Raw genomic sequence first — 24,909 nt, 5'->3', positions numbered from 1 at the left:
ATTTTATTGACCTTCTGGATGCATAATATCATTCAAACAAACAAACAAAAAAAGAATCCTAAACCAGTATGTTAGGTTGTCAGGTTCAGAAAGAAGAGAATAATGATAATGGGTTTTGCCTGAGCTTGGGTAATTCCTAGCCCTCTTGGTAACTTGCATTGTGCATGAACCAATTATTTTCATCCATTCCATTATACATTTCATACTTTCTACACTTTAGGCTCTGGGGATATGGAAGTGAGTAAGTTCTGTACTCTGATTTAGTCTGAAATGCCTGTGTGCATTCATTCAAAAAAATTTATTGTGCCCTAACTGTAGATACTAGGAAACAGGTACTTGGGATACATTAGTTAAATAAAGATTTTAGCCTTTATGGAGTGTACATTTTAGTAGGGAAAGGCAGAGTATGAACAATAAACATAATGAAAAGTAAATTATATAGAGTGCTAGAAGGCAATTGTATTTAAAAAAGGAAAGAAACATGGTAAAGAGAATCAATAGTATGCTAATGAGGAAGCAGGGAGGAAAGACTTGTAGAGGTTGCAATTTTAAATGAAGTTGTTGAGATAAGCCACAATGAGAAGGAGACATTTGATCAAAGAATTGAAGGAGGTGTAAGAGTCAGCTCTGTGCATAACTGGGAGAACGTTCATGGAGAGGGAACAGCCAGATCCATTGCCTTAGGGCAGGAGAATGTCTGTGTGTTTGAGCAACAATGAGAAGGGTTAGTGTGGATGGAGTGACTCCATCCCCCATGTGAATATGTGAGTGTCTTCTAATGCCCAACCCAGTTTCTGTGGGTGGATGAGTTGGATACAGTTAGCCTACAACATGTTGAAAAAGGAACCAATAAATACTGAGCACCTAGTATTTGTACCTTATGTTTTCTTACCTCGTCTTCACATTAATCCATTGAGAGTGTTATTATAATCCCCATTTCACAAATTGGGGTAAAATGCATAGATAGGTTCTAGTACCAAGGCAACAAAGTGATCAAGTAATGGGGCTGAGATTTGATCCCTCAAATCCTGAATTCTTTTGACTACACCATCCAACCTCACTAGTAGTCATTACTTTGAGGTTCAATTTCTAAACAAAGCAGCCACAAATACCTAAGGTTGACTAAAACTCAACTCCAAGCCTAGTAAGTAACGTCCTACTGGTTAATAGGGCCAGAAGTGACTGTGACTCCCACTTGTTTTCTGTCACTCACCTATTTCCCAGCACTCCTTTCCCTGTTTACAGGAAGAGAAGTTGTTGAAGGTGACCTAGGTAGACATCACAGACATCAAGAGATGCAGACAACTATTTCAAACAACCCACCAAAGAGAGCCGTATGACCAGTCTGTGTTCCAATTAGTGTCCCCTTTAGGTCACATTCCTGAGCAGTCATCTGATAACACCTGCTTCTTCCGCCCAGCATGTAACTGTTGGAGTGTTCTGGAGCAGACAGCTGGCACCCCCAATAACAAACCCTTGTCAGCAGCCAGCCCCCTCCATTCCAAAGATTGGAATCTACCTAAAATATAATGTATTTTAACTACAAATGGAGTTCTTAGCATGAAATGTGAATGTTTATGCTGCAAAATTTCATTTCTGACCAACCCTCAGATTTGTAATCCTTCCTTCCCTAAGGACATAAGTTGTCTGTTCTCTGATAGACGTTTTTATTACTTGCACTTGACCTTCTCTCTTATTACACTGAAAAATACTAAAAATTTTAAGATTACAGTTTACCACACACACACCTACACACATTTACTCAGTCATGCTCTATCTTACTTCAGATAAAATATGCAAAATGTCAGTGTAAAACGTAATGCAACAAGGTGAAAGTTGAATCCACTGACTGCTATGTTGAGGTTTGGAAAGGAAAGCAGTAGCAAATAGATCAATGGGAAAGAATAGAGAGAATTAAAACCAGTTTTTCAGAGGGCATGTTATAGGTAGGATCCTGGGCCCACACACTTAATTTCCCCCATGAATTTGTGCTACTGTGGGAAGAAAGTGGAAAAGCCTATAACCTGGAGGCCTCCTTGAGGTCAGTTTTAGCACAGTGTTACAAACAAAAGAAACACAAATCCAAGTCTGACTGGGCTTTCAAAAAAAATGAAATCTTGACTTGCACATTTGCCTGTATGGGAGACCAGAAACACTGAGTACCCCTCCTCCCTGCAGTGCGACAAGCTTGCAGCTGAAGTATTGCAAACATACCTTCTAAATGTATTCCTAAGATGACAGTAAGAAAAATCCCCAATGGCAAAAGAAAAGGAAGAAAGAGGAAAAAAAGGAGAAAAAAAAGAAAGGGGAAGAGGAAGAATGAGCTGAAACTCGAATAATGAACCCTGAATGGTAAGCAAATGGGTTACCTGGGATTTCCTGGCAGCTGAAGGTGGGATGCAGAGACCCAGCTGCAGAAATAGAACTTGAGACTTTCATATTAAGTCCAGGCCCTCAAAGTGGGCTGAAGTGGTCACAGGTCATTACCAACCCTGCCCCAGGTAGAAGATAAAAATCATCTTGGGAGTAAAGCATTCCCATTTTGGCACCTGAAGACTACCGCACAGCAAGTCCCCCCCCCCCCCCCCCGCCCCCGAAACTGGTTGACATCTGGAAAGGACTATTTAAAAACCTCTGGCTTCTAATGAGTCATGATTAGGATTAATAGGAGGATCCATCCTGCAGGGGAAGAATTGAAATCCATCTGTTGTTGTTCCAGAGACATACCTGAGCTCTTTGGACCTTGCACATAATAGTGATCAAGATTTGATGTCCAACACTTAAGGGCGCCTGGGTGGCTCAGTCATTAAGCATCTGCCTTCGGCTCAGGTCCTGATCCCAGGGTCCTGGGATCGAGTCCCACATCGGGCTCCCTGCTCGGCAGGAAGCCTGCTTCTCCCTCTCCCACTCCCCCTGCTTGTGTTCCTGCTCTCGCTATCTCTCTCTCTGTCAAATAAATAAATAAAAAATCTTAAAAAAAAAAAAAAAAAGATTTGATGTCCAAAAGGATGAGGAAACCTAAGTCAGCAGAATCTTTGCTAAAATTCTGTCACAACAGAATTACATTATTAACCACAACAACAGTAATACAGCAATAATAGCAAATATTTAAGAAATGCTTATTTTGTTCCAGGCACTGTCCTAAGGAAAAATGTACTGGATTATTTTAACAAACTCTGAAAAACCACATATTGTCTTTATTTTATAGATAAGGAAACTGCAGTGCAGGGAGGTTACATTCTTGTCCCAGTTCACATGGTTGGTAAGCACCAGAGCCTGGCAATATGGATCTGTGCTAACCCTAGCATATAGGCGGAACTAAGTAAATAGTATTTATTTCAATTTCTTTTTTGTTTGCTGATCTATTGAACAGTCTTGGCTGAGCTGGAAAGAAACAGAGATCACCTTATTTTCTTCTCAAAATCTTTTAGCTCCTAGGCCCTTCTCGAGCCTGGGCCTCCCCCAATCTGCTGCCTCTTACCTATTGGTGGGCACTAGCCTTTGTTCTTGGCATTGCTGTATGTCCTAGTGTACTGCAATGTCACAGATCATTCTCATTCAGGGACTTTGGAGGAGGAACTATTCTTTTTCATTAAGAGTCCATAGGATTTTCACAGGATAAGTGATAATGTGTGAAGCACCACAAATATAAAAACTGCCACCTTTCATAGTTCTAAGTAGTATGGTAACGTGAGAGACAAAAATGACATTTGTTATGAATTGTAATCACCTCTTTAATCCAAGCTTCTTTAAGAGATAAATTTTTGGAATTGTTATTTGGGAATATTCTAGGATAAAAACAGATATTCTAATTTTTTTTTAATTTAAGAAAGAAAGAATTAAAAACTTGAGTCATAGGTAAATCATTGCCTAGCATATACAAAGACTTAATACAAAGATTTATGAACTAGCTCGATAAATAAATCACATTAAGCTTGCGGCTGCTAAATTAATAGCAAATAAGAATAGATTAAATTTACTTGGAAATAAGCCTTTCGGAAAAAGTTATGAAACAAGAAGCTTACCTGTCCTTTCTTATATTGAACATTTTTGAGAATGGATTCAATTATTTAGTAAATCAGAGTGAGATTTTGTAGAAGGTACAACCTGAAGTTAATATAAATATTACATTTATCATTAAAACAAACAAAAAAACTTTGAGGCAGATGAGGTAAAAAACCACCAAGATAATTAATTTCTTTTGAGTGTGATATAGGCTTAAAATGCAAAATAATAATAATGATTTTTTTTAAATAAAATTATTAACCTTTTGTATTGTGCATTGCACAAAGCCCTAATATAAGAGCACTGACTTTTTTGAGCTAAATTAAGAATCAGCTTCCTAAGCAAACTCCCCCAAAGTGCAGGTGTAAACTAATGAACAGTGGAGAGTTTATGAGCCTTCATCCAAGATAATTTGTTCTATTAAAATAACTGGGAGGCCTGGAACTCTGAAGAATGTTTGTCATTTTTTAAATGAAATCACTCCTATTTTTGAACAATTTCAACATTCCATGCTACTATTTTTGTCTCCAAATCTGACTCATCAGTTAGAACCTAAATATTATTTTTAGGTTATAATTCTGTTTTAGATTAAAAAATTATATTGGATACAAACTTGGACTAGATATATTATCCCATGCCAGCTATTTCTTCCAGTTATACTTATTATAATTAAAACCCTTACTATTCTTTTTCTAATGCATTTTCCCATTAAAAAATCATTATTCTAGGTGATGAAATACCTATTTATACTTGGATGTTATCATCCTCTTCGGTCTATTATTATCAAATGTTAAAATATTACTTCCATTTCAAGAACTTCAGTAAGAAGACAACAAAACTGGGGGCTTTTTTTCATGAAACCAAACAGATGCCTATGCTTAAAAATGAAATTAAAAATAATGTAAAGTTTAAATTGGAATCCAAATAAATAACTCTAAATATTTGCCTGTGCCTTTATTTCTCTAGTCTGTGCTAAGAGAAAACCCATAGAGAAAGAAAGAAGAGCAAAACATAATAAAGAAACCTTTAGTCCATATATTTCACTTTAAGAAGTTACATTAACTAGCTGTCAGTATTCAAAATAACATTGTTTCAGACTCACAAACTTCTATAATCTTCCAGAGGAATTTATTCATTAATACCAGTTTTGTGTGTGGTGATAATGTGATAATATAATCTGGTATGTTCTAGAAACTTTCCTTTTTTTCCAAACTCATTTTGACATCTACCCATTTCGATATATTGACATTATCATCTCAACTTTTATTTTGCCATAACATCAAATTCGCATATCAATGTATGGCTTATGTTTATAAAAGAATTTGAATTTATTTTTCTTTTTCCTATCATCCATATCCACACCCACTGCACACCTAACATTTGAATAATGACTTGCAAAATCCTGATAAAGACAGGGAATAGGAGAGGTCCTAAATAAGGAAAAGGGTAAGAGACATGTTGGAAAAAGGAAAAACACCAGTTGAACTTAAACTAATATGCAGATTATGATTATAACTGATAAATAAGTTGTCCATAAAGGCAGAACTCTTCTACTCTTACTATCTGTTTACATGAGTGTCAATGCTTCAGAAAGAAAGGATGTGCCAGGAAGAAATATAAGTGGTGGTCATGAGTTTGAGAAAAATTTGGGAAAACGAAAAGATTGGTATGTGGCCTGTTTCCCAAGATGTTTTCATGGACAAAGTCTGGGTTGTAGGAAGAGAAGGTTATTGAGCTAGAGACAATGGTAGAGGCAGAGGTAGAAATAGAATGAGAGAGATTTACAGAAGGCATTCAAAGAACCCATTGTATTTATTAAACACCAGAAAGGGATTTTTATCCAGAGCATATTTTTAAGACCTTCACAATCATTAATAAATCAACAGGGGAAATACCCAGGGGAAATTGTCAATTTTATAAACAGGCCAGACACAGAAGAAAACAAAATCATCAATAAGAAAAATTCTCAACTCCACATTTCAATCAGGAAAATGTAAAATAAATTAACAATGAGATACCATTTCACACCCATAAGGACGTAAAAAGCTAAAACATCACAAATGTTGGTATAGATACACATGGAGGAAACTCACACATGTGAATATAGGATGTGTATGCCGTCTGACCCAGCGCTTCCACTCCCAGGTATTTATCTTAGAGAAACTTATGCTGATGTGCTCAAGCTAACATGTACACTGGTGATTTTTTTCCTTTTTTTTCTTTTTTTTTCTTTTTTTTCTTTTTTTGCAGTGCTGCTTATTATAGTGAAATAAAATAACTTTCTCTTGTCAAGGAACTGACAAATTATGTTTTCTTCAAACTATGGAATACTCTACAGCAGTTAAAATTAATGATGTAGAGTTTCATGTTTCAATACGGATAAATCTCAAGAAATATAATTATGAGTGAAGAAAACCAAGTAGCAAATCATACATATAATATGAAAACATGTATGTAAATATTTTAACTCATAAAACAAGAGGATACAAATTTAATGGATGCATATATATGTAGTAAAAGTATAAAAACATGCATGGGAACAGGACATACCAACTTCTGGATGGGATTACCTTCGGGGGTGAGCATAGGGGAGAAAAGGAAAGGGAATGGGTTAGGAGGTGCGATTTTTCTGTGATATTTTCTTTCCTTAACAAAAAGGAAGTTGAGGAACTTCCAGTGATGTGATCTTGGCAGCAAGGTCGATTTTTAATCTCCAAAAAATTCCTCCTGAAAAATAAACAAAAAAATTAGGATAGCAAATGAAAAATCTATTGATAACATCTAAATAAAACTAGAAAGAAAAATATTTCCGTAAACTTCAGATTATGAACACGAATGATAAATCACCTACAGCAGCAGAATAAGAACATGATCAAAGCTGGATGGTAGGAATAGTGAGAAATGAATGGGCACAACCTGTGTACTCCACAAACCAGGGTTTTAAAATTTGCCAACAAATACCCACCTCTAAGAGAAGAAGACCCTACATATTCTGGATGGAAACATAGGAAGACAAATCTGAGAATGACCCGTGAAACTTGGAAGAGTCCCTGGGGTCTGTGAATTAAGAAAACTTCACACAGGTATGAAAAAAAATTAAAGGTCTGAGCTAATTTTAATTTATAGTTAAATGACCACACAGTTGAGCCACCGGTTAACTTCCATTTACAAGTTCAATGACAGAACAAGGAAGTAAACAGAGAAATCCAGAATGTAAAGCATTCTATAGGACAACTAATCCAGTTTCTACAAGTCGGTGTCTGAGGGGAAAAGGAGGAAGAGAAAGACTTCTCTGAATTAAGAGATATTTGTAAGATGTAATCAACTGAAAGTGGGGATCTTGTTTGGATTCTGATTCAAACAAATCAATGGACACATTTTCCAGACCATTCATAATTTGATTTTGGACTAGGTATGAGATGATAGCAAAGAAATATTGCCAATTTTATTATGTGATAATAATACTTTTTTAAAGGAAAATGTCCACAATTTTTAGAGATTTATATTGAATCATATAGGGGTAAAATTTTGCTGCCTGATATTTGCTGTGAAATGCATAAAGAAGGAAAAATGAAAAGAGCAATTTTTTTAAATAGGTTAAGTTATACAAAGCTACATTAATTAAAACAATGTGGTACTGGCATAAAAACAGACATATAGACCAATGGCATAGAATAGAGAGCCCAGAAATAAATCCTTTTGCATATGGTCAAATGATCAGCAGCAGAAGTGCCAATGGAGGAAAAAGCAGTCTCTTCAACAAATGGAATTGGGAAAATTGGATATTCACATGCAAAAGAATGAACTTGAATCCTTACCTTAGATCATATGCCAAAAATTAAGTCAAAATAGATTAAAGACCTAAGTGTAAGACATAAAGCCATGAAACTACTAGAAGAAAACATAGGGGGAAAGGCTTCATGACACTGAATTTGGCAAGGTTTTTTGTTATGACACCAAAGTACAGAAGCAAAAATAGACAAGTGAGACTATTTCAGATTTCAAAACCTCTGTACATCAAAGAAAATAGTCAACAGAGTGAAAGGCAACCTTCAGATGGGAGAAAATATTTGTAAATCATGTATCTGGAGTTATATTCAGAATACATAAAGGACTCCTACATCTCAACAGCAACAGCAATAACAACAACAACAACAAAAAAAACAGCCCAATTTAAAAATGGGCAAAAAACTTGAATGGACATTTCTCCAAAATAAATATACAAATGGCCAACAAGTTTATGAAGAAATGCCCATCGAAAGAAAGCATTAAAGAAATGAAAATTAAAATCCCAAAGCAAGATCACCTCACACACATTAAGATGGCCATTAACACAAAAACACTAACTAGTGTTGGTGAGAATGTGAAGATATTAGAATTGATGGGAATGTAAAATGGTGCAGCCATTGTGGAAAAACAGTATAGAGGATCCTCAAAACATTAAGAATACAATTGCCATATGATCCAGTGGTCCCACTTCTGCATATGTATTCAAAAGAATTGAAAACAGAATCTCAAAGAGATATTTGCACACCCATGTTCACTGAAGCAGTATTCACAATAACCAAGAAGTGGAAGTAACTCAAATGTCTATCAACAAGTGATTGTATAAAGAAATTGTGGAAAATACATACATTGTAATATTATGTAGTGTGAAAAAAGAAGGAAATCCTGTCACGTACTACAACATGGATGAAACTTGAAGACATTATGCTAAGTGAAATAAATCAGTCATAAAAAAACAATTACTATATGGTTCCACTTTTCTGAAGTATGTATAATAGTTAAATTCATAGCAGAAAGTTGAATTGTGGTTACCAGGGACTGGGGAAATGGAGGAATGAGAAGTTGTTCAAAAGGCATAGAGTTTCAGTTTTGCAAGATGAAAAAATTCTAGCTATCCATTCCATAACAATATGAATATAGTTAGCACTACTGAATTGCACACTTAAAAATGGTTAGGATGGGGGGCGCCTGGCTGGCTTGGTTGGTGGAGTTTTTGACTCTTGATCTCGGGGTTGTGAGTTCAAGCCCCACGTTGGGTGTAGAGATTACTTAAATAAAATCTTTTAAAAAATGGTTAAGATGGTAAATATTAAGTTATGTGTCTTTACTACAATTAAAAAATAAAAAATAGATTGAATGAATATGACAAAAATTTGACAATTATCTTGGTGGTTGGTATATCTTATACTAGCCTCTAACTTTGAATTTATATTAAAATGTTCATGACTTTTTTTCAGAAAAAAAGAAATTTGAAATATGTATTGCAGTGCATTAACATCTGTTTATTTAGGGCAGGAAGTAATTGGATGTTTTTGTATGCTTGGAACATTTCATGATTCAGAAGAAGTAATGACTATAGAAACTTGACAACATTGAACCTTAAGTTTATTCAGTTTGAGTCCCTGGGTCCTAATTCCAAATTATTATAAGAAAGGAAATCCTGTACTAAGCAACAGTGACCAGTGGAGAAGTTCAGATAGTTCAAACAGGACTGTATGAAGATGATGATCCAGAAAAAGTGATCTGGGCTTTGAAGAAACTGAAAATGTTTACTATAGGCTGGAAGGGCAGGAAGGATTTTCACTGTAGATTAAAAAACCAAACACAAATGGGTAATAAGGCCTGGATGCATTTGGCTATCACAGTTTGATGCCATTATCCACTCATGCCACTAATAAATCCTGAAACTCCTATGCTATTTTTTTTTTCACTTTCTTGAAAGACGAAACAAACAAACAAATAGGGGTGCCTGGGTGGCTCAGATGGTTAAGTGTCTGCCTTCAGCTCAGGTCATGATCCTGGGGTCCTGGGATCAAACCCCGTGTCGGGTTCCCTGCTAGAGGGGACCCTGCTTCTCCGTCTCCCTCTACTGCTCTCCCTGCTTGTGCTCTTTTGCTCTCTCTGTCAAAATAAATAAATAAAATCTTTTAAAAAAATGCTCGCAGTCTTCCAAGGTATCTATTGCTATGCCCTGGTAGCTAAAGATGATAAATGATCTTTTCTTTAGGAAATGCTAAAAACTTGTCAGTTATATTAATGATGCAGGCAAGATGAGCTTTTACACGGTGTTATTACTGACTACATAAAAAGAAGAAATTGAATGATATTATATTAGTGATGTAACAGGACAGATGGTATCTACACTTGTGGTTAACATGGAATAATGTATAGGGCGCCTGGGTGGCTCAGGCGTTAAGCATCTGCCTTCGGCTCAGGTCCTGATCCCAGGGTCCTGGGATCGAGCCCTGCATTGGGCTTCCTGCTCAGCGGGAAGCCTGCTTCTCCCTCTCCCACTCCCTCTGCTTGTGTTCCCTCTCTCACTATGTCTCTCTCTGTCAAATAAATGAATAAAATCTTAAAAAAAAACATAGAATAATGTATAAACGTGTCAAATCACTAAATTGCACATCCGAAACTAACACAACATTGTGTGTCAACTATACTCATATTTTTTAAAAAAAGCAAAAATTGATAACATCAGCATCAAAACAAAATTGCATTCCCTGAATCAAATAGGTCATAAATGACTATCAAAGCCCCCCCCAACCAATTACTGGGGAAATCTGCCCTATAATTTTATACCAACTCTTTATTGCTGCTCCTTATATTTTTGCATGGTTAAGAGAAGTTTCTGAATATGACCTACAAAGATCTTTTAAAAAGTTTATTATTTACTGTGTATTTTGAAATAATTATAGATTTACAAAAAGTTTCTATAATGTAAAGTCCTTGGGTACCCTCATCTACTTTGTCCCAATGGTCACATCATGCATTAACTATAGTACAATGTCAAAGGCAGGAAATTTATCTTGGTACAATGTTGCATATAGTTCTGTGTCATTTTATCATTTGTATAGATTCCTGTAACCAGCACTGCAATGAAGATACAGAATTCTGCCATCACCACAAAGGTCTACTAGTGTCAGAATCAAATGGAGAAGGCTTTTTCTTTTCTTTTTTTTCCTTTTATTTGCCAGTTTCAAAATGCCAAGTTATACTCTTCCATCTTCTGATATCAAATGTAGAAATCTTACCTCCCTTTAAGTTTCTTTACTTTTTTCACTTATAATTGTCTTGAATACTTCCTCTACATACATTGAGGTCCACATCAGAAAAATATTGTACTTTGCACTGATGCTGCATGAAGGAAACTGTTTTCCTGCTGGCTGGTAGTGACAGTCCCCCCCACTGACCTCTGGTATCACTTCTGTGGAGATGGGAGGGTGCCTTCTTACTGCCAGGCAGAGACGGGAGTCCAGGTTCCCAGGGGACTTCCACTGACACTGTCAGAAGAGGCTTGCTACTGCTGGATGAGGATGAGAGTCCCATCTCCCAATCTGGCTTCTCTCTCACCACACCTGGGAAAGGTAGAAGTCAAGGATCCCCACCCAGCTTTTGCTGACAGTGATGGGACTAGAGCTGCAGTTTGTTCCACGGTGCACTTCTGCAGTTATTATCTAAAAAATTCATCTTGCTAAGTTGCCCCTTTCCTTGTCCTTTGCTAGAAAGAACTGGATTTTTTGAGGGCTCTAATTTGTCAGTTTCCATTGTTTTTTCCAGGTAGGGCTTCTCCAGCACCCAGTCCAGGATATAGGAGTCCAAAAGGTAACCCAGGGAACTGGCCACCATCTTTCTTGGGTTCTCAGGTCCACAGTTGGTCAGCCTTCTTCTCCTTACCTGTCAGCCTTCTTATGTTTATGTATCACATCCAGGACTTTTGCGTTCACTTAGGGGAAGGAATAGGGAGAAGTGCATCTACTCCATTGTGGTCCAGAACCAGACACCTAGTGAGATTTTAGAACTTCATGAAGTTTAACTTTGTCTAGGCATTTTTTGATTTGATTAAGCATTAAGCAGCTGTGAGTAAACATTTCTTTGTCATCTAATTGAAGACAATAAGAGACATGACTTACGGTGGAGTTACCACTTCACACCAACTCTAAAAGCTAAACTAATAAATTCAGCATGTAGTGGCTAAGATCAGCCACCTGACAGGTCATCTTCAAAGAACAATGTGATTTCCTTTGGAAACCAGTAGCAACAGGGCTTGACTGTGGCCTAGATATGTACTAAAATAACTAAAGGAAGAAATGTATGAACTGATTATTAATGTGAAACCTCAGAAGGAGGAGTGCTTCAAACCCAATTTTAATACTTTCCATTTCAACATCATGAAGTGAGAAAATGCCCTGAACAGAGGAGTGGATTTCCCAATACTGTATTCTTAGACACGCTATCCTTAGGCAGAAAAATGTATGTACTGGGCTAACATAATTTGACCAACTCATCCCTTTTGTTCTGATTCCACAAAAGGAAATAATTTTACACTTATCTATTGGACTCCTTGTCAAGTTCTTAGAGAAAATAAGATGAGAAGAAGATTCAAACATCTGATACCTGCGGCAACTCTATTTCTCAGTATAATTCTTTAAATTGGCATTCTCACCAGTATCTCATGATTTTGATTAGTGTGACCCAGTCCCTCATTTCCAGACCTTCAAAGCTGAGAAGTAAATAATGAAAAAAATGAAAACAAAGGCATTCTCTCACATAACTACAGTACTATTAACAAAATCAGGAAAATTGATATTGATAAACACTTATCAAATTTATAGCCTATATTCAAATTTTATCAATTTTCTCAGTAATATTCTTCATAGCTATATTTTTCTCTCTGACATAACCCTGGAATAATTTTTTTCTTTAAGAAGTCTAGGTTCCTTGATAAATAGAAATCAAGATCTAGGTATTAGGTGTGTTCAATGCTGTCATAACTTTTAGATAATCTCTGTGAACATATCTAGTATATGTACGTGTACATGTACACACATGTATGACTATATCTATAATCACTTCTAAATTTATTTATCTAGATAAGTAAATATTAAAAATCATGAGTTTATAGTGATATTTTCCATTTCAATTCAATACCAATGTTTCTTCTCTTCATATTTATAACTTTCCCTTAAAATACTACTCCCATTGCTTTTAACATGTTTACACATTTGTTTAAACAATTTTAATACTGCTAACCCATATCATTGCAAAAAGCCAACTTATTAACTGAAGTTCAGTATTTGTTTAAAGTTTTTGGTAAAATTACATGCAATGAAATGCATAACTCTTAATTTGATAATTTTTGGCAAATGTTTACACCTGTGTAACCTGCAACCCCTCTACTTCTGCTAAGCATGGAACAAAACCACCCAGGGAAAAGTCAAGAACATATGCAAGGAGGTGATTATAATGATTGGTCAGAGAGTTTTATTTATTTATTTTTTTAAGATTTTATTTTTAAGTCATCTCTACACCTAACGTGGGGTTCAAACTCACAACCCCAAGATCAAGAGTCACATGCTGTACCAACTGAGCCAGCCAGGCAACCCCCCAGAGAATTTTAGTGAATCAAGGAGAGGAGTAAGGACATGGGAGATGGACAATGAAAAGGAGATAGAATTAGTGGATTTGAGATTCATGCAGGGTTGAGGGATAACATGGGACATTTTCTTATGATGTGTCATATCTCTGTGACAACATAGTGACTGAGACAATAGAGGTTTATTGTCAAAATATGAAAATATATTGAGAATTCATTTGCTTTTGAATAATCCTAATGGCTACTTTTCCCTGGGAACAGCTTTCTCTCTTGAGGTCACTTACAGATTAGTGCATGCATTTATAAATTGCTTTCTACATTTGCTAATCTTAATATGAACGTGTGAAATAAAAGAACACAAAACTTGTCTTATGGTTGTTATTATTTATTTTAGATGGCAATTCAGCACTTCCTAGAAAGATGCCATTCAGCTTTACAATTTTAATGAACAAATGCATCACCTTCTAATGAGAGACTTTTGGTCCTGAAACTTGACTGAGAAATTATAGAGTCCTTTTAGAATTTTGTATTCTAAAATAATTATAGTAAGTTATAAAGATCCCTCTAAGAATGTAGTGTGAAATATAACTAGGTTTTCTTCTATCTTGCTTAATAGTGGACAGTATTAATTTTTCCAATTTAAAAAGAAAAAAGATGTCAAAATCACTTTATGAAGCCAACAGAGTCCATTCCAAAATTTCCATATAGGTTATTTATTTTTAGGCTTCAGTTAATAGAATATTTTTGTTTTGCTTCAACTTTAATATAACCTAAAATATGTACATATTCATAGCCTTGTTTCATTTATGTCATTTATATCACCTATATGAAAAACCCTTCACTAATAATCCATGACTGGAGCTGTTATAAGTAGAAGTATATGGTCACTCACAACACATAAATTCAATCTAGAGTTTATGGACAATAATTTCTGTTTATGTATTCTCTTGATTGCTTCATTAAACAAAATTTTATATTTGTACTACCATATGCTTGGATTAAAGATAGCTTTCAAAAACATGAATGGTGCAAGGACAGCTGGTATATTTTCTCAGAAGAGTTTGCATTCTATGACCTAAGAAAGTTCATTGAATCTCTTTATAGTTCACATCTCAATTGGTAAAGTGGGGTTGGTGGAGGCAGTGACCTGAACTATTGAGTTTAGAGATTTATACAAATTGCAGATTCTTTTTTTTTTTTTTGGTGCAACATGGTTTTTGGTCATTTCATTGCTCTATATGTATATAGAAAAGTATATAGAAAGGAAAAGTATATAGAGAAGGGGAACAAAGGGGAAATATATGTATCACTTTTAAATTTTATGTCTCAAATGTACCAGTAATTATAACTGAGATGTAAACTGGAAGGTTTAAAATAATCGCTTTTTTCTCAAACACACTTTCCAAATTTCTGTTAAACTCTAAAGGTTCTTCTCTGTGTGTATAGTTCTTCTATTATTAACAAATACATTCAACTCTGAACTTCAGCAAAGAAAGGGGTGAGACAGAGAAAGGGATGGAGGTAGGAAGATATGTTTACCAGTAACTTTGAGCAAGTTTATTTAATCTTTTTGAATCTCAGATTTCTTACCTATAAATTGAAGACAACAAAATCTATCTTGAAAAGATTGTAATGAGAATTAGAACTAAAAGGTAAAGAATTTAATATTACTGGGGAAAGAGAAGGGACAGAATAAAACACCTTACTATTATATCCTGGAGTCAGGGAGCCTGTGTCCTATCTTTGACTATGTGAGTGGACCTGTTCAACTTTTGCTTTTTCAACAGTAGAAAAGAAATAATACCTGTTTTAGCTATTTCACAGAGTTATTAATAGAATGAAGAAAAAAGTAATGAAATTACCTATATTTGTTGTAAAGTGCTATAGAAATAAATGAAATTAGTGTTTACTAAAGTTCTATTGGAGTTTTGAAATTACTAGTTTATTTGTTTTTTGTATTTGAATAGAGTTGCTTAGATTGAAATTTTAAGAAATTACTAGATATCAAACATACACAGTCAGAGAAGCAGTCTTTGTATCATTCTCCATTGCTTTTTTTTTTTTTTTTTGCTTTTCTTAAAATTTTTAATTAGTTTCAGAGGTGGAATTAAGTGATTCATCAGTTGCATATAACACCCAGTGCTCATCACAATAAGTGCCCTCCTTAATGCCCTTCACACAATTACTGCATCCCTCCTACCCACTTCCCCTCCAGCAACCCTGTTTGTTTCCTAAAGTTCGGTATCTCTTATGGTTTGCCTCCCTCTCAATTTTCATCTCTTTATTTTTCCTTCCCTTCCCCTACGTTCATTTGTTTTGTTTCTTAAATTCCATGTATGAGTGAAATCATATGGTATTTGTCTTTCTCTTACTTATTTCCTGTAACATAATACACTCTAGTTCTATCCATGTCATTGCAAATGGCAAGATTTCATTGTTTTGATGGGTGGGTAATATTCCATTGTATATATATATACCACATCTTCTTTGCTTTCTCACATGGCTGATAAGCAGCACCACCAGAGTTGACCTGATGTAGAGCTGAGACCAGGAATTCTTGGCTGCCTCTCATTGTTCCTGGTCTGCCCTATGACACCTGCTGTGTGAGATTCCCTATTCTCATGTTGAATTTCATCCTCTTGCTCATTGCCTCCATAAGTTACTTCTTAGAAAAAGCAAAGAAGAAACATTAACTTTGAGCATTAAGGAAAATGAGTCATGATGTTAAAAAAATAACATCCTTTTAAGACTTTCTGCAGCATGGTCATAAATATGGTCACTTTTTGTGATAAATATTAGAGGGATTTATCTCTTCCCATATTCCATTCTGTATCTTTACGAAGCCCAGTCTGCTATATTTTTATTAGCTTTCTCTTCTTCAATTTATTTGTCAGTGACTTTACATATGTGTTTAGAAATTGTGATTTTATTTTCATCTATTTCATGAAACTTTGCCTCTGTTGCAAGATTTGCAATTGTACTTGGTGCTGTAATTACTTGGCATTATATTACCATTATTTTATCAGATGTTCTCAGTATCTGGCAATCAGCAAGAAACAGATAAAACAGTACATAATGGGAGAAAATAGAAGCTAGTGATTAAGTCATCAGTGAACATGTATGTGTTATTAAGACTTCTGCATCCCTATACAGACTACAACTGCAGAGAGTCAAGATATACAGAAGATTACCTATAACCTATGAAACAAGCACTACTATTATTATGCTCATTTCACACAGGAAGAAACTGAGGCTTAGCCATGTTCAAGTTGCAATATTATAAAGTTTTGTAAGTGACAGAGTCAAGGATTGAACCTGCATCTGACTCTGACCTCTAAAGACATCATAGTAAACTAAACCATAAAGAACTTCAATTTGATTATGTGTTTTTAAGGAAAAACAGAGAAACAAGGTCAAAGTGAAGGTCAATAAAAACTGTTAATAGAATACACAATTGTGTGATCAACACCATTAATTTTGCATGAATTCAGAAAAGGATATTGGTTTATAGAATGAAAGAAGATGGGGATTGTAGAGATAATTTAGTAATATGCAAGGCAGGTAAACTGATTGTCCCAAACCACATAATCTTAGTGATACAGATGGGTTTTAAAACTACAACTCCTTGCTTTTTCTAAGATAAACTTGTGACAAAATAAAAAAATTATATCTTATTTGTGAGATTCAAACTTTTTAATAATGTACATCATGAAGTTAGCCCAAACTGGATAACATTAACTTGATACTATAGTGATGCAGAAGAGGTGGAGAAAAAATTAGAATGATTCAGCCATTAAACCTGTCTATATGGAAGCTTTAATGTATATCAGACACTATTGGGTCCTGTGGATGCAGAATTAATGAGTAGCTCTCAGTGTTAGGGAACAGAGAAACATTTACCAAAAAGGATAATGTAATAAGCGCAATTTGAAAGGTAAATCATGAAATGTTGTGGGCACTCAGAGTGGGGAGGGATTAATTCAGCCTAAAAGATTTCTATTGATCCTGTTGTGGTGTCTCACAGAAGAGATGAAATTTGAGTTTAACAGGCATCTAAGGGGCTGAAGGCTATGCCAATCAGAAAGAACAGCAAAGGTATAAGATCTCATACAGCAAAGTGTGTTAAGGGAATAGCAGGAAATTCAACAAAACTCCAAAAATTTATGCAAGAGCCTCAGAAATATATTTTGAAGAATTCTTAGCTTGTAAAAATCGAAAACCATTCTGTTCAGAAAAGCCTTGCTAATTTCAAATTTTGCTTAAGTAAAAAATATCCTTTAGAATACATTTTCACTCTTCTGGTATCAGCATTAGCAGCGTCTCCATTGACACTTACATTTTAATAATTGTCACAAGCTGTAAGTGTTGACCACCTGTGACTAACCACAAACTCTCATCATATTGGTTATAATTTTGCCTATATGCCTTTGAAGAAATGTCTAGACTTTGTCAGACTATTTACATTTCAGTTATGAAATTCAATAAAATAAGAGGGTAACAAACTCAAATAGCACTGACTAATGTGAACTGATGCAATGAGAATCTTTCCAGTTCCATGAGCAAAAAAATCTTCCCCGTATGGTATCTGCTGTTTGCAGTCTGTTCTTTTCTCAGAATAGTTACCACTCATAAAGCTTTTTTTTTTTTTTTATACAGAAAGCAAAACTTTCTCATTTCTTAACATTTGTTTATGCCCCAGTGGAATTCTTTTCCTAGGTTCAAATTTGTGTGAGCCTGGAGGACATCTATATTATAATACCTTACATGTCTTATATGTCTTCCTCCCAGACCTGAATAGATTGGATCTTGAGGGAAGGGATGAAATCTCACCCATGTAGTATTTCCAGTATCTGGCACTTAGTAGGTATTTTATCAATGAGAAATAGATGAATAAGAATAAGTGAATGAAACTAGAGAAAGCCCCACTGATCTGAGTATTGTGAATCTAGAAGAAGTATAACTTAGATGTTTAAGAAAAGAGATTACCTGAAATGTTGGGATTTTATGGAGTCAAAAATAACCCTCTCCTTTTTACCCACTCCTGAGTTTGTAAAGTAAGACACATAAAACAGATGGACATTTCTTTTCTTTTTTTTTTAAAGTAAGTTATATTACTGATAAACTGTTTAAAGATAATGATTTAAATTTACAGTAAAAATAATTTTCCAATACTTTATCTCAGGATTGCATAGACTTATCTCCCAAGTTATCAGCATAGCTGGACACTACAGAGCCCTCCCATAGGAGTCTCCTTACTAGTTGGCAAAGAGAAAATTAGATATATTTGTTCATTCTAGAAATACTAATCATACACCTATTGTGTTCTAGGCAATAGAGCTATGATGTTGAATAATTTCTGGGCTCACAATGTTGGATGGAAGTGAATAGGTGATTTCAATATAGCATAATGTAGGGCACTAAGGGAGAACAGGAAGAGCTCAAAGCCTGGACTTAGAAAACTTCAGGAATGTTTCCTATGGGATATCCAAGATGTGGCTTGAAGGAAGAGTAATAGCTCTCTAGTAAAAACGAATGTTCCAGACCAAAAAAAAAATAATAATAATGAAGCATAAAGAACCCTTTTTTTAAGTGATTGGAGGGTAGAATATGAATGGGCAGAGAGATGGAGGGAAGGAAGAAATAAGAGAAAAAAAGAGTATGAAAACAAGGCATAAAAGGTTGGTAGAGGACAGTTCAGGAAGGCTTTGCAAGCAATTTTAGGTACTTTCCACTGGACTCTCTCCTAAATGCAGTAATAGTTAACTGAATGGTTTCCAGCTGGAGAATGACATGTTATTTTGTCCACTTTGTGAAATATGTTAGGAAAGATGGCAGGAGGATCATTTGGGAGACTTGAACATCAGTAGAGGCAGGAAGATTGGAGAGAAGTAGACAGATTTGAGAAACATATAGGATGTACTGTCAAGAGGAATTGGTGGCAAGTTAGCTGAAGAAGGAGGAGTCAAGCCCAATGCCATTGTTCTCTGGCCTAAGTGGAGAGTTGATGTGCCATTCTCTAATCAAAGTAAGATGGGGGGTCAAAGAGGGTGATTCAGGCCTATGATAATGAATTAATTTTTAGATTGATGAGTTTGGGGAGTCTGGGGATCATTATTGGCAGTAGGATATACAGAAAAATGAAACACAAATACAATCTGGGCTGGAGATAAAGATTTGAAGAACATTAACAAGATGGTAAGTTGATCCACGTGTTGACATTGCAAAACCTAAAATGGAAGAAATACTAAAAAACTAAAATACTCCACTGAAAGTTAACCCAAGATATAAAAATGATTTTGAAAAACAGATCCTTTGGAGAATAGTTTTTACAAAAGATTCAAGTATTCCCCATGGGCAGTTATAAAGCAATCTATCTGCAAAGGTACATTTAGTATGTAATATGGGCTAATTGCCATGGATTTATTTGCTAATGGTGGTTTTGGTTTGTTTGTTTGTTTTTCTCAGTTACAACTAGAAGAAAATTTCTCCTATGTTCATCTTTGCTCAGTATATGATTTGGAACAACTCACTACAATTAGCAACTGCAGTTCAGAACATTGCCAGGATTGAAAAAGCAAATTGGGACATGTCCTACAAATTAAAATGCATTGCCAAGTATCTTCAAGGTGCCTTAGCTCTATATGATTAGCTTCCCCATTCATCATGTGTTCATGCAGAATTTTACCATTCTGTCTTCAGAGAATACAGGTGCCCAATAATCAAGATGTAACTGAGTTAGAGGATTCTACTGCTGGAAGAAAACTTAGAATCTACAAAAGCCAGACCTCATTCAAGAATTATATATCTTGGAAAAATCTTTAAGGCTATTTGGGGCAGTTTGCAACTGTGGGTAAAGATCCATTAGTGAGCTGTGAAATCACTTTGGTAGGTTACTACTTGCTTGTTTAAAAAACTGAAATAGAATAAAAATAGAGTAAAATAGACTAGAATAGAAAATACCAAAGCATGTCACACATGGAACAGGTAAATATTGTTTTATGGAAAAACAAGCATGGATAGGAATAGAGAAGAAAAGCGTTTTAGTGACAATAACAACCTGAGTAAATGTGGGAAAGTAAGAAAAAATAAAGAATGTGTGGGGAATATCAAATGGTTCACGATAGTTATTGTTGAATATAAATGCAGATGACTTCTGAGAGATAAAACTGGACCATTACCGGAGCCCATATGGCATTGGGTCATGAAAAATAGTAAGGAATTAATATGTCATTCAGTAGGCAATGGAGAATCATGGAAGGTTTCCGATCAGGGAATCAACATGATGGAAAGTTTAATCCTAGAGCTTTATGGAAGGTCATCCTGTACAGAGATCAGGTAGCATTTGTAACAATAATTCAGACATAAGGAACTTAAAATCTATATGTGCCGAATTTCTTCCTGACTCAGGGCTTTCTACGGGATGTTTCCTTTGTCTGGATGCTCTCCACCATAGCTGCTACCACCACCTTATGTTTAAGTTATTTTCTTCTAGTCTTTCATATATCAGTTAAATTTCCTGACCTTCAACACTAGATTAGGATATAGATCATACTTACAACAATCAAATAACTAATGTGCGATTATTTAGTTTCTGTATCATCTGGTAGAATGTAAGGTCTGTAGCAGAGGGAATTTGTCTTGTTCAAAGCAATAATCTCAGCAATTAGAGCAGTGCCTTTTACACTGTTGATTATTAATAATTTTTTTGTTGAAAAAGTGAAGGAGTGTTGATAGTGATCACAGAAAGAAAATTAAGTGCAGAGCTCATTGTAAAGGAAAACTCAGCAGGACCCAGGGATTTACTAGGTATTGAAGCATGGAAAAGGAAAGAGCCAAAGACTCTCATTCCTTCTTTCAACAAGCATTTGTCCCACGTACTGTCTATGTCAGTCACTGTGCTGGACCCTGGGAAAATGGAGGGGATGAGTAAGATAAAACTTCATAGTCAGAAGTTAGAGCAAATTCTTATATAACACTTACTATATGCCAGGTCCTGTTCAAAGCACTTGATATACAGTAACCTGATAACTTCACAGGGAAGGGACTATTATCATCCCCATTTTATAGATAAGGAAACTAAGACAAAGAGAGACAAATAACCTGCCTAAATTCACTCCAAGTGGCAGAGTAGGGATTCGGTTCCATTTTCTTAATTACCCTGCTTTACTGCTTCTCCAGCCTGAAGCAAGGAACACAGACAGGTAAGCAGATTGTCACAAAGTGACATACTAATATATGCATACACGTGGTCCAGAAGTAGCCCAGAGAATAAAGTGTAACTATCTAACAGAAAGGGAGGGTCAAAGAAGGCTCAATAGGGGAAAGGGACATGGAACTGAGTTTGGGGGATAAATTGGAGTTTGCCATGTGGGAAACATGATGGAGAGAGCACTCTAGGTGACACCTCTTCAAGATCAGAAAGTATGAAATAACATGATGTTTAGGGAGACCTACAATAAGTTTGGAATTTCTGGAAAATTCCTGGAAGCAGAGGACAACAAATGAGGCTAAAGAGGTTAGTGGGAGAGGTTTGTCTGCTATCCTAAGGAGCTGAGACCTGATTCTGAAAGCTGTAGGGAACACAGAAGCATTATAAGCAGGAGGGGTGGGTAGCATAAATACAAGATCAGACTCGCTTATTAGAAATACTGAGAAGCTGATAGACTGAGAGGGTGAGCTAGAAGCAGAAAGACAGATTAGGAAGCCACTGTAATCAGCTGGGCAAGAGATTATGGGACTAATTTAAGGCAGTAATAGTGGACACAGAAAAAAAAAAGGATCTATGTATGCTGCAGAACTTGGAGAGGCACTGGATGTTGGGAGAGAAAAGGAGAAAGTAAGGTCTTTTCAAGTTTCTTGACTTATAACATCAGACAACTAAAGGGTGGATGGGACAACCAACCAAGGAGAGGAGGATTTCAGAGATTAATGATGGTGGATTCCATTTGCAGCATGTGTCATTAGGGATAGCCTGACTTTCTGTGTAAAAAGTGTTATATGCAAACAATGAATCATGGAACACTACATCAAAAACTAATGATGTAATGTGTGGTGATTAACATAACATAATAAAAAAAGTGATATACTCAGTAGTGTGGGGTCTCCACTAAGTAAAATGTTTGAAGTTCATCACGGAAGCCATGAGTGTGAATAAAGTCACTGAGAAGGAACAAAGCAAAGATTTGAGGGCTGAACATAGAACCTTGGGGGAGTGATCATAGCAGGGGTGGGAAGAAGAAGGGGAGCCAGGGAAGTAAAGTAAATGTGACCAGAGAGGCAGGAAGATATTCAGCCAATGCATCACACATCACAGAAGCAACCTCCCCATGACTGCCATCTGGCAAATTCCTGCATTTGTTTTTCCATGCTCACTACTTTGGAAAGGTTTCCTTGATTGCCCTTTTCATGTAAATGATTCTTGTCCTTTGTTACCAACTGCTTTGGAAAGGTTCCCTACTTTGGAAAGGTTTCCTTGATTGCCCTTTTCAATGTAAATGCTATTTTTTTTTCTTCTTTTAATTTAATTTAATTTTATTATGTTAGTCACCATACAATAGATCATTAGTTTTTGATGTAGTGATCCACGACTCATTGTTTTCGTATAACACCCAGTGCTCCATGCAGTACGTGCCCTCTTAAAACCCATCACCAGGCTAACCCATCCCCCCACCCCCCTCCCCTCTAAAACCCTCAGTTTGTTTCTCAGAGTCCATAGTCTCTCATGGTTTGTCTCTCCCTCTGATTTCCCCCCTTCATTTTTCCCTTCCTTCTCCTAATGTCCTCCATGCTATTCCTTATATCCCACAAATAAGTGAAACCATATGATAATTGACTTTCTCTGCTTGACTTATTTCACTTAGCATAATCTCCTCCAGTCCCATCCATGTTGATGTAAAAGTTGGGTATTCATCCTTTCTGATGGCTGAATAGTATCAATGTAAATGCTTCTTGTCCTTTGTTACCAACTGCTACTTGTGTATAACTTGCATTTTATAGAAACTATCCCCTCACATTTCTGTCTGAACATCTGTCTTTTTTTTTTAAAGATTTTATTTGTTTATTTGAGAGAGAGAGAATGAGAGAGAGCAAGCACATGAGAGGGGGGAGGGTCAGAGGGAGAAGCAGACTCCCTGCCGAGCAGGGAGCCCGATGCGGGACTCGATCCAGGGACTCCAGGATCATGACCTGAGCCGAAGGCAGTCGCTTAACCAACTGAGCCACCCAGGCGCCCTGAACATCTGTCTTAATGTTTGACTGTAAGCATCTTGAGGACTAGAATAATAATCACATTTCCAATAGAAGATGCTTAATAAATGTGTGTTGAATGGAACACTTTGGGAAACACTAGGTACCATTTAGACTCCCTCAGAAAGGGCCAGTACAAAATACGTCTAATTCTATTCCCATTTGATGTTCCTAGAGTATGGTTACTTGCAGTTCTCAAAATAACTCATGTTGATCTCTTGTCCTGGAAAACTCATCTCCTATTAATTGCCTAGTAAAGTCCTACTAATCTTCTTTCAGAGCCCAATTACATCTTCCAGGAGGCCTTTGTCACTGCCAGCCCAGACATCAAGCCACCATCAAAGCCCCCAGATGCAAAAGTTAATCATCCTTCTTCTGCACAAACTTTGTCTTATGTATTTCTGATTGCAATTTTTTTTTTTTTTGCTCTGACCACACGCTGTGGTTCTGATGCGTTTATCTCTGTGTTTCACATCCTAAACTGTGAGCTTCTTGAGTGAAAAACAAATGTCTTGAACATCTGTGGCTCCAGCAGCTATCACAGAAGCCAGCACATGGTGGGTTCTTGGGAAATGGGTGAGGAATTGGATGGTTCACATCTTGTGGCCATTACGTGGACTACCACTGGAGGGCACTAGCAGCTCAATCAGACTGGAAGTGCTTGAGGTGTTCCCACAGGCTGAGACTTGGGGCAAGGCTGTTTGTGAAGGTACCAGACCTCAAGCCTGGACTTCTGTATTTCACCAGGGCAGCAGGACAGAAGGTGGTTGCTCTTACTTCTGCCTCAGCTTCTCTGCACTGAATACCTTATTGGATTTCTAATTACCTTCTCTGCCTCCATGCTGACATACAATGTGTTCCGCTTACCACATCAGGTGGGTCTAAGGAACAGCTTTATTCAAGTCTTCTTAGCATATTGTACAAGACCCTGTGCACTTGCCCAACCTGCCTCTGCAATCGTATGTCTGCCCCTGGTCCTGATCTTCCCCGGTACTACAAAGGTTCAAGAAATGTTTGTTGAACTGTGAAGTCATGATTTTTCCACCAGGGGCCATTAGGTAACAGACTGAGACTAGTGATTAGTTCCAATGATCTGGGCAAGATAGAGGAGGGCAAAAATGAGGAGACCCTGAGGTCAAGCTAAGATTTCTGAGGTAAGTGCACACTTGATTACCTAGTAGCTGGAGCCTTATCTGACCTTAAACTAGTTTTACTGTTTAATCCCTGTGTGGAGTCATTCAATTTTTAAGGTGCTATTTTAGTTTATCAAAAATTAA

At 36.2% G+C, this 24,909-nt stretch overlaps 1 protein-coding gene across 2 annotated transcripts in view; it reads right to left on the bottom strand.

The window, feature by feature from the left end:
* Positions 1 to 3,387: 3,387 nt before the first annotated feature.
* PTGER3 (prostaglandin E receptor 3) overlaps positions 3,388 to 24,909 on the bottom strand; it is a 193,257-nt gene continuing 171,735 nt past the window's right edge. The window contains exon 4 of one of the 2 annotated variants that reach the window (XM_064588977.1): positions 3,388 to 6,732. In XM_064588977.1, the coding sequence (XP_064445047.1) occupies positions 6,474 to 6,732 (259 nt within the window). In that variant the 3' untranslated portion in view covers positions 3,388 to 6,473. The remainder of the gene's footprint in view (positions 6,733 to 24,909) is intronic. The other variant, XM_064588981.1, reaches the window with a different exon arrangement.

This window comes from Mirounga angustirostris, unplaced genomic scaffold (genome assembly GCF_029215605.1).
Source record: "Mirounga angustirostris isolate CCGP_5_RB_7025 unplaced genomic scaffold, mMirAng1.0.hap1 SCAF_4, whole genome shotgun sequence".
NCBI classification, from domain to species: Eukaryota; Metazoa; Chordata; class Mammalia; order Carnivora; family Phocidae; genus Mirounga; species Mirounga angustirostris.
The sequence above is the reverse complement of the archived record's forward strand: the minus strand, read 5'-3'. Positions and strand labels throughout refer to the sequence as shown.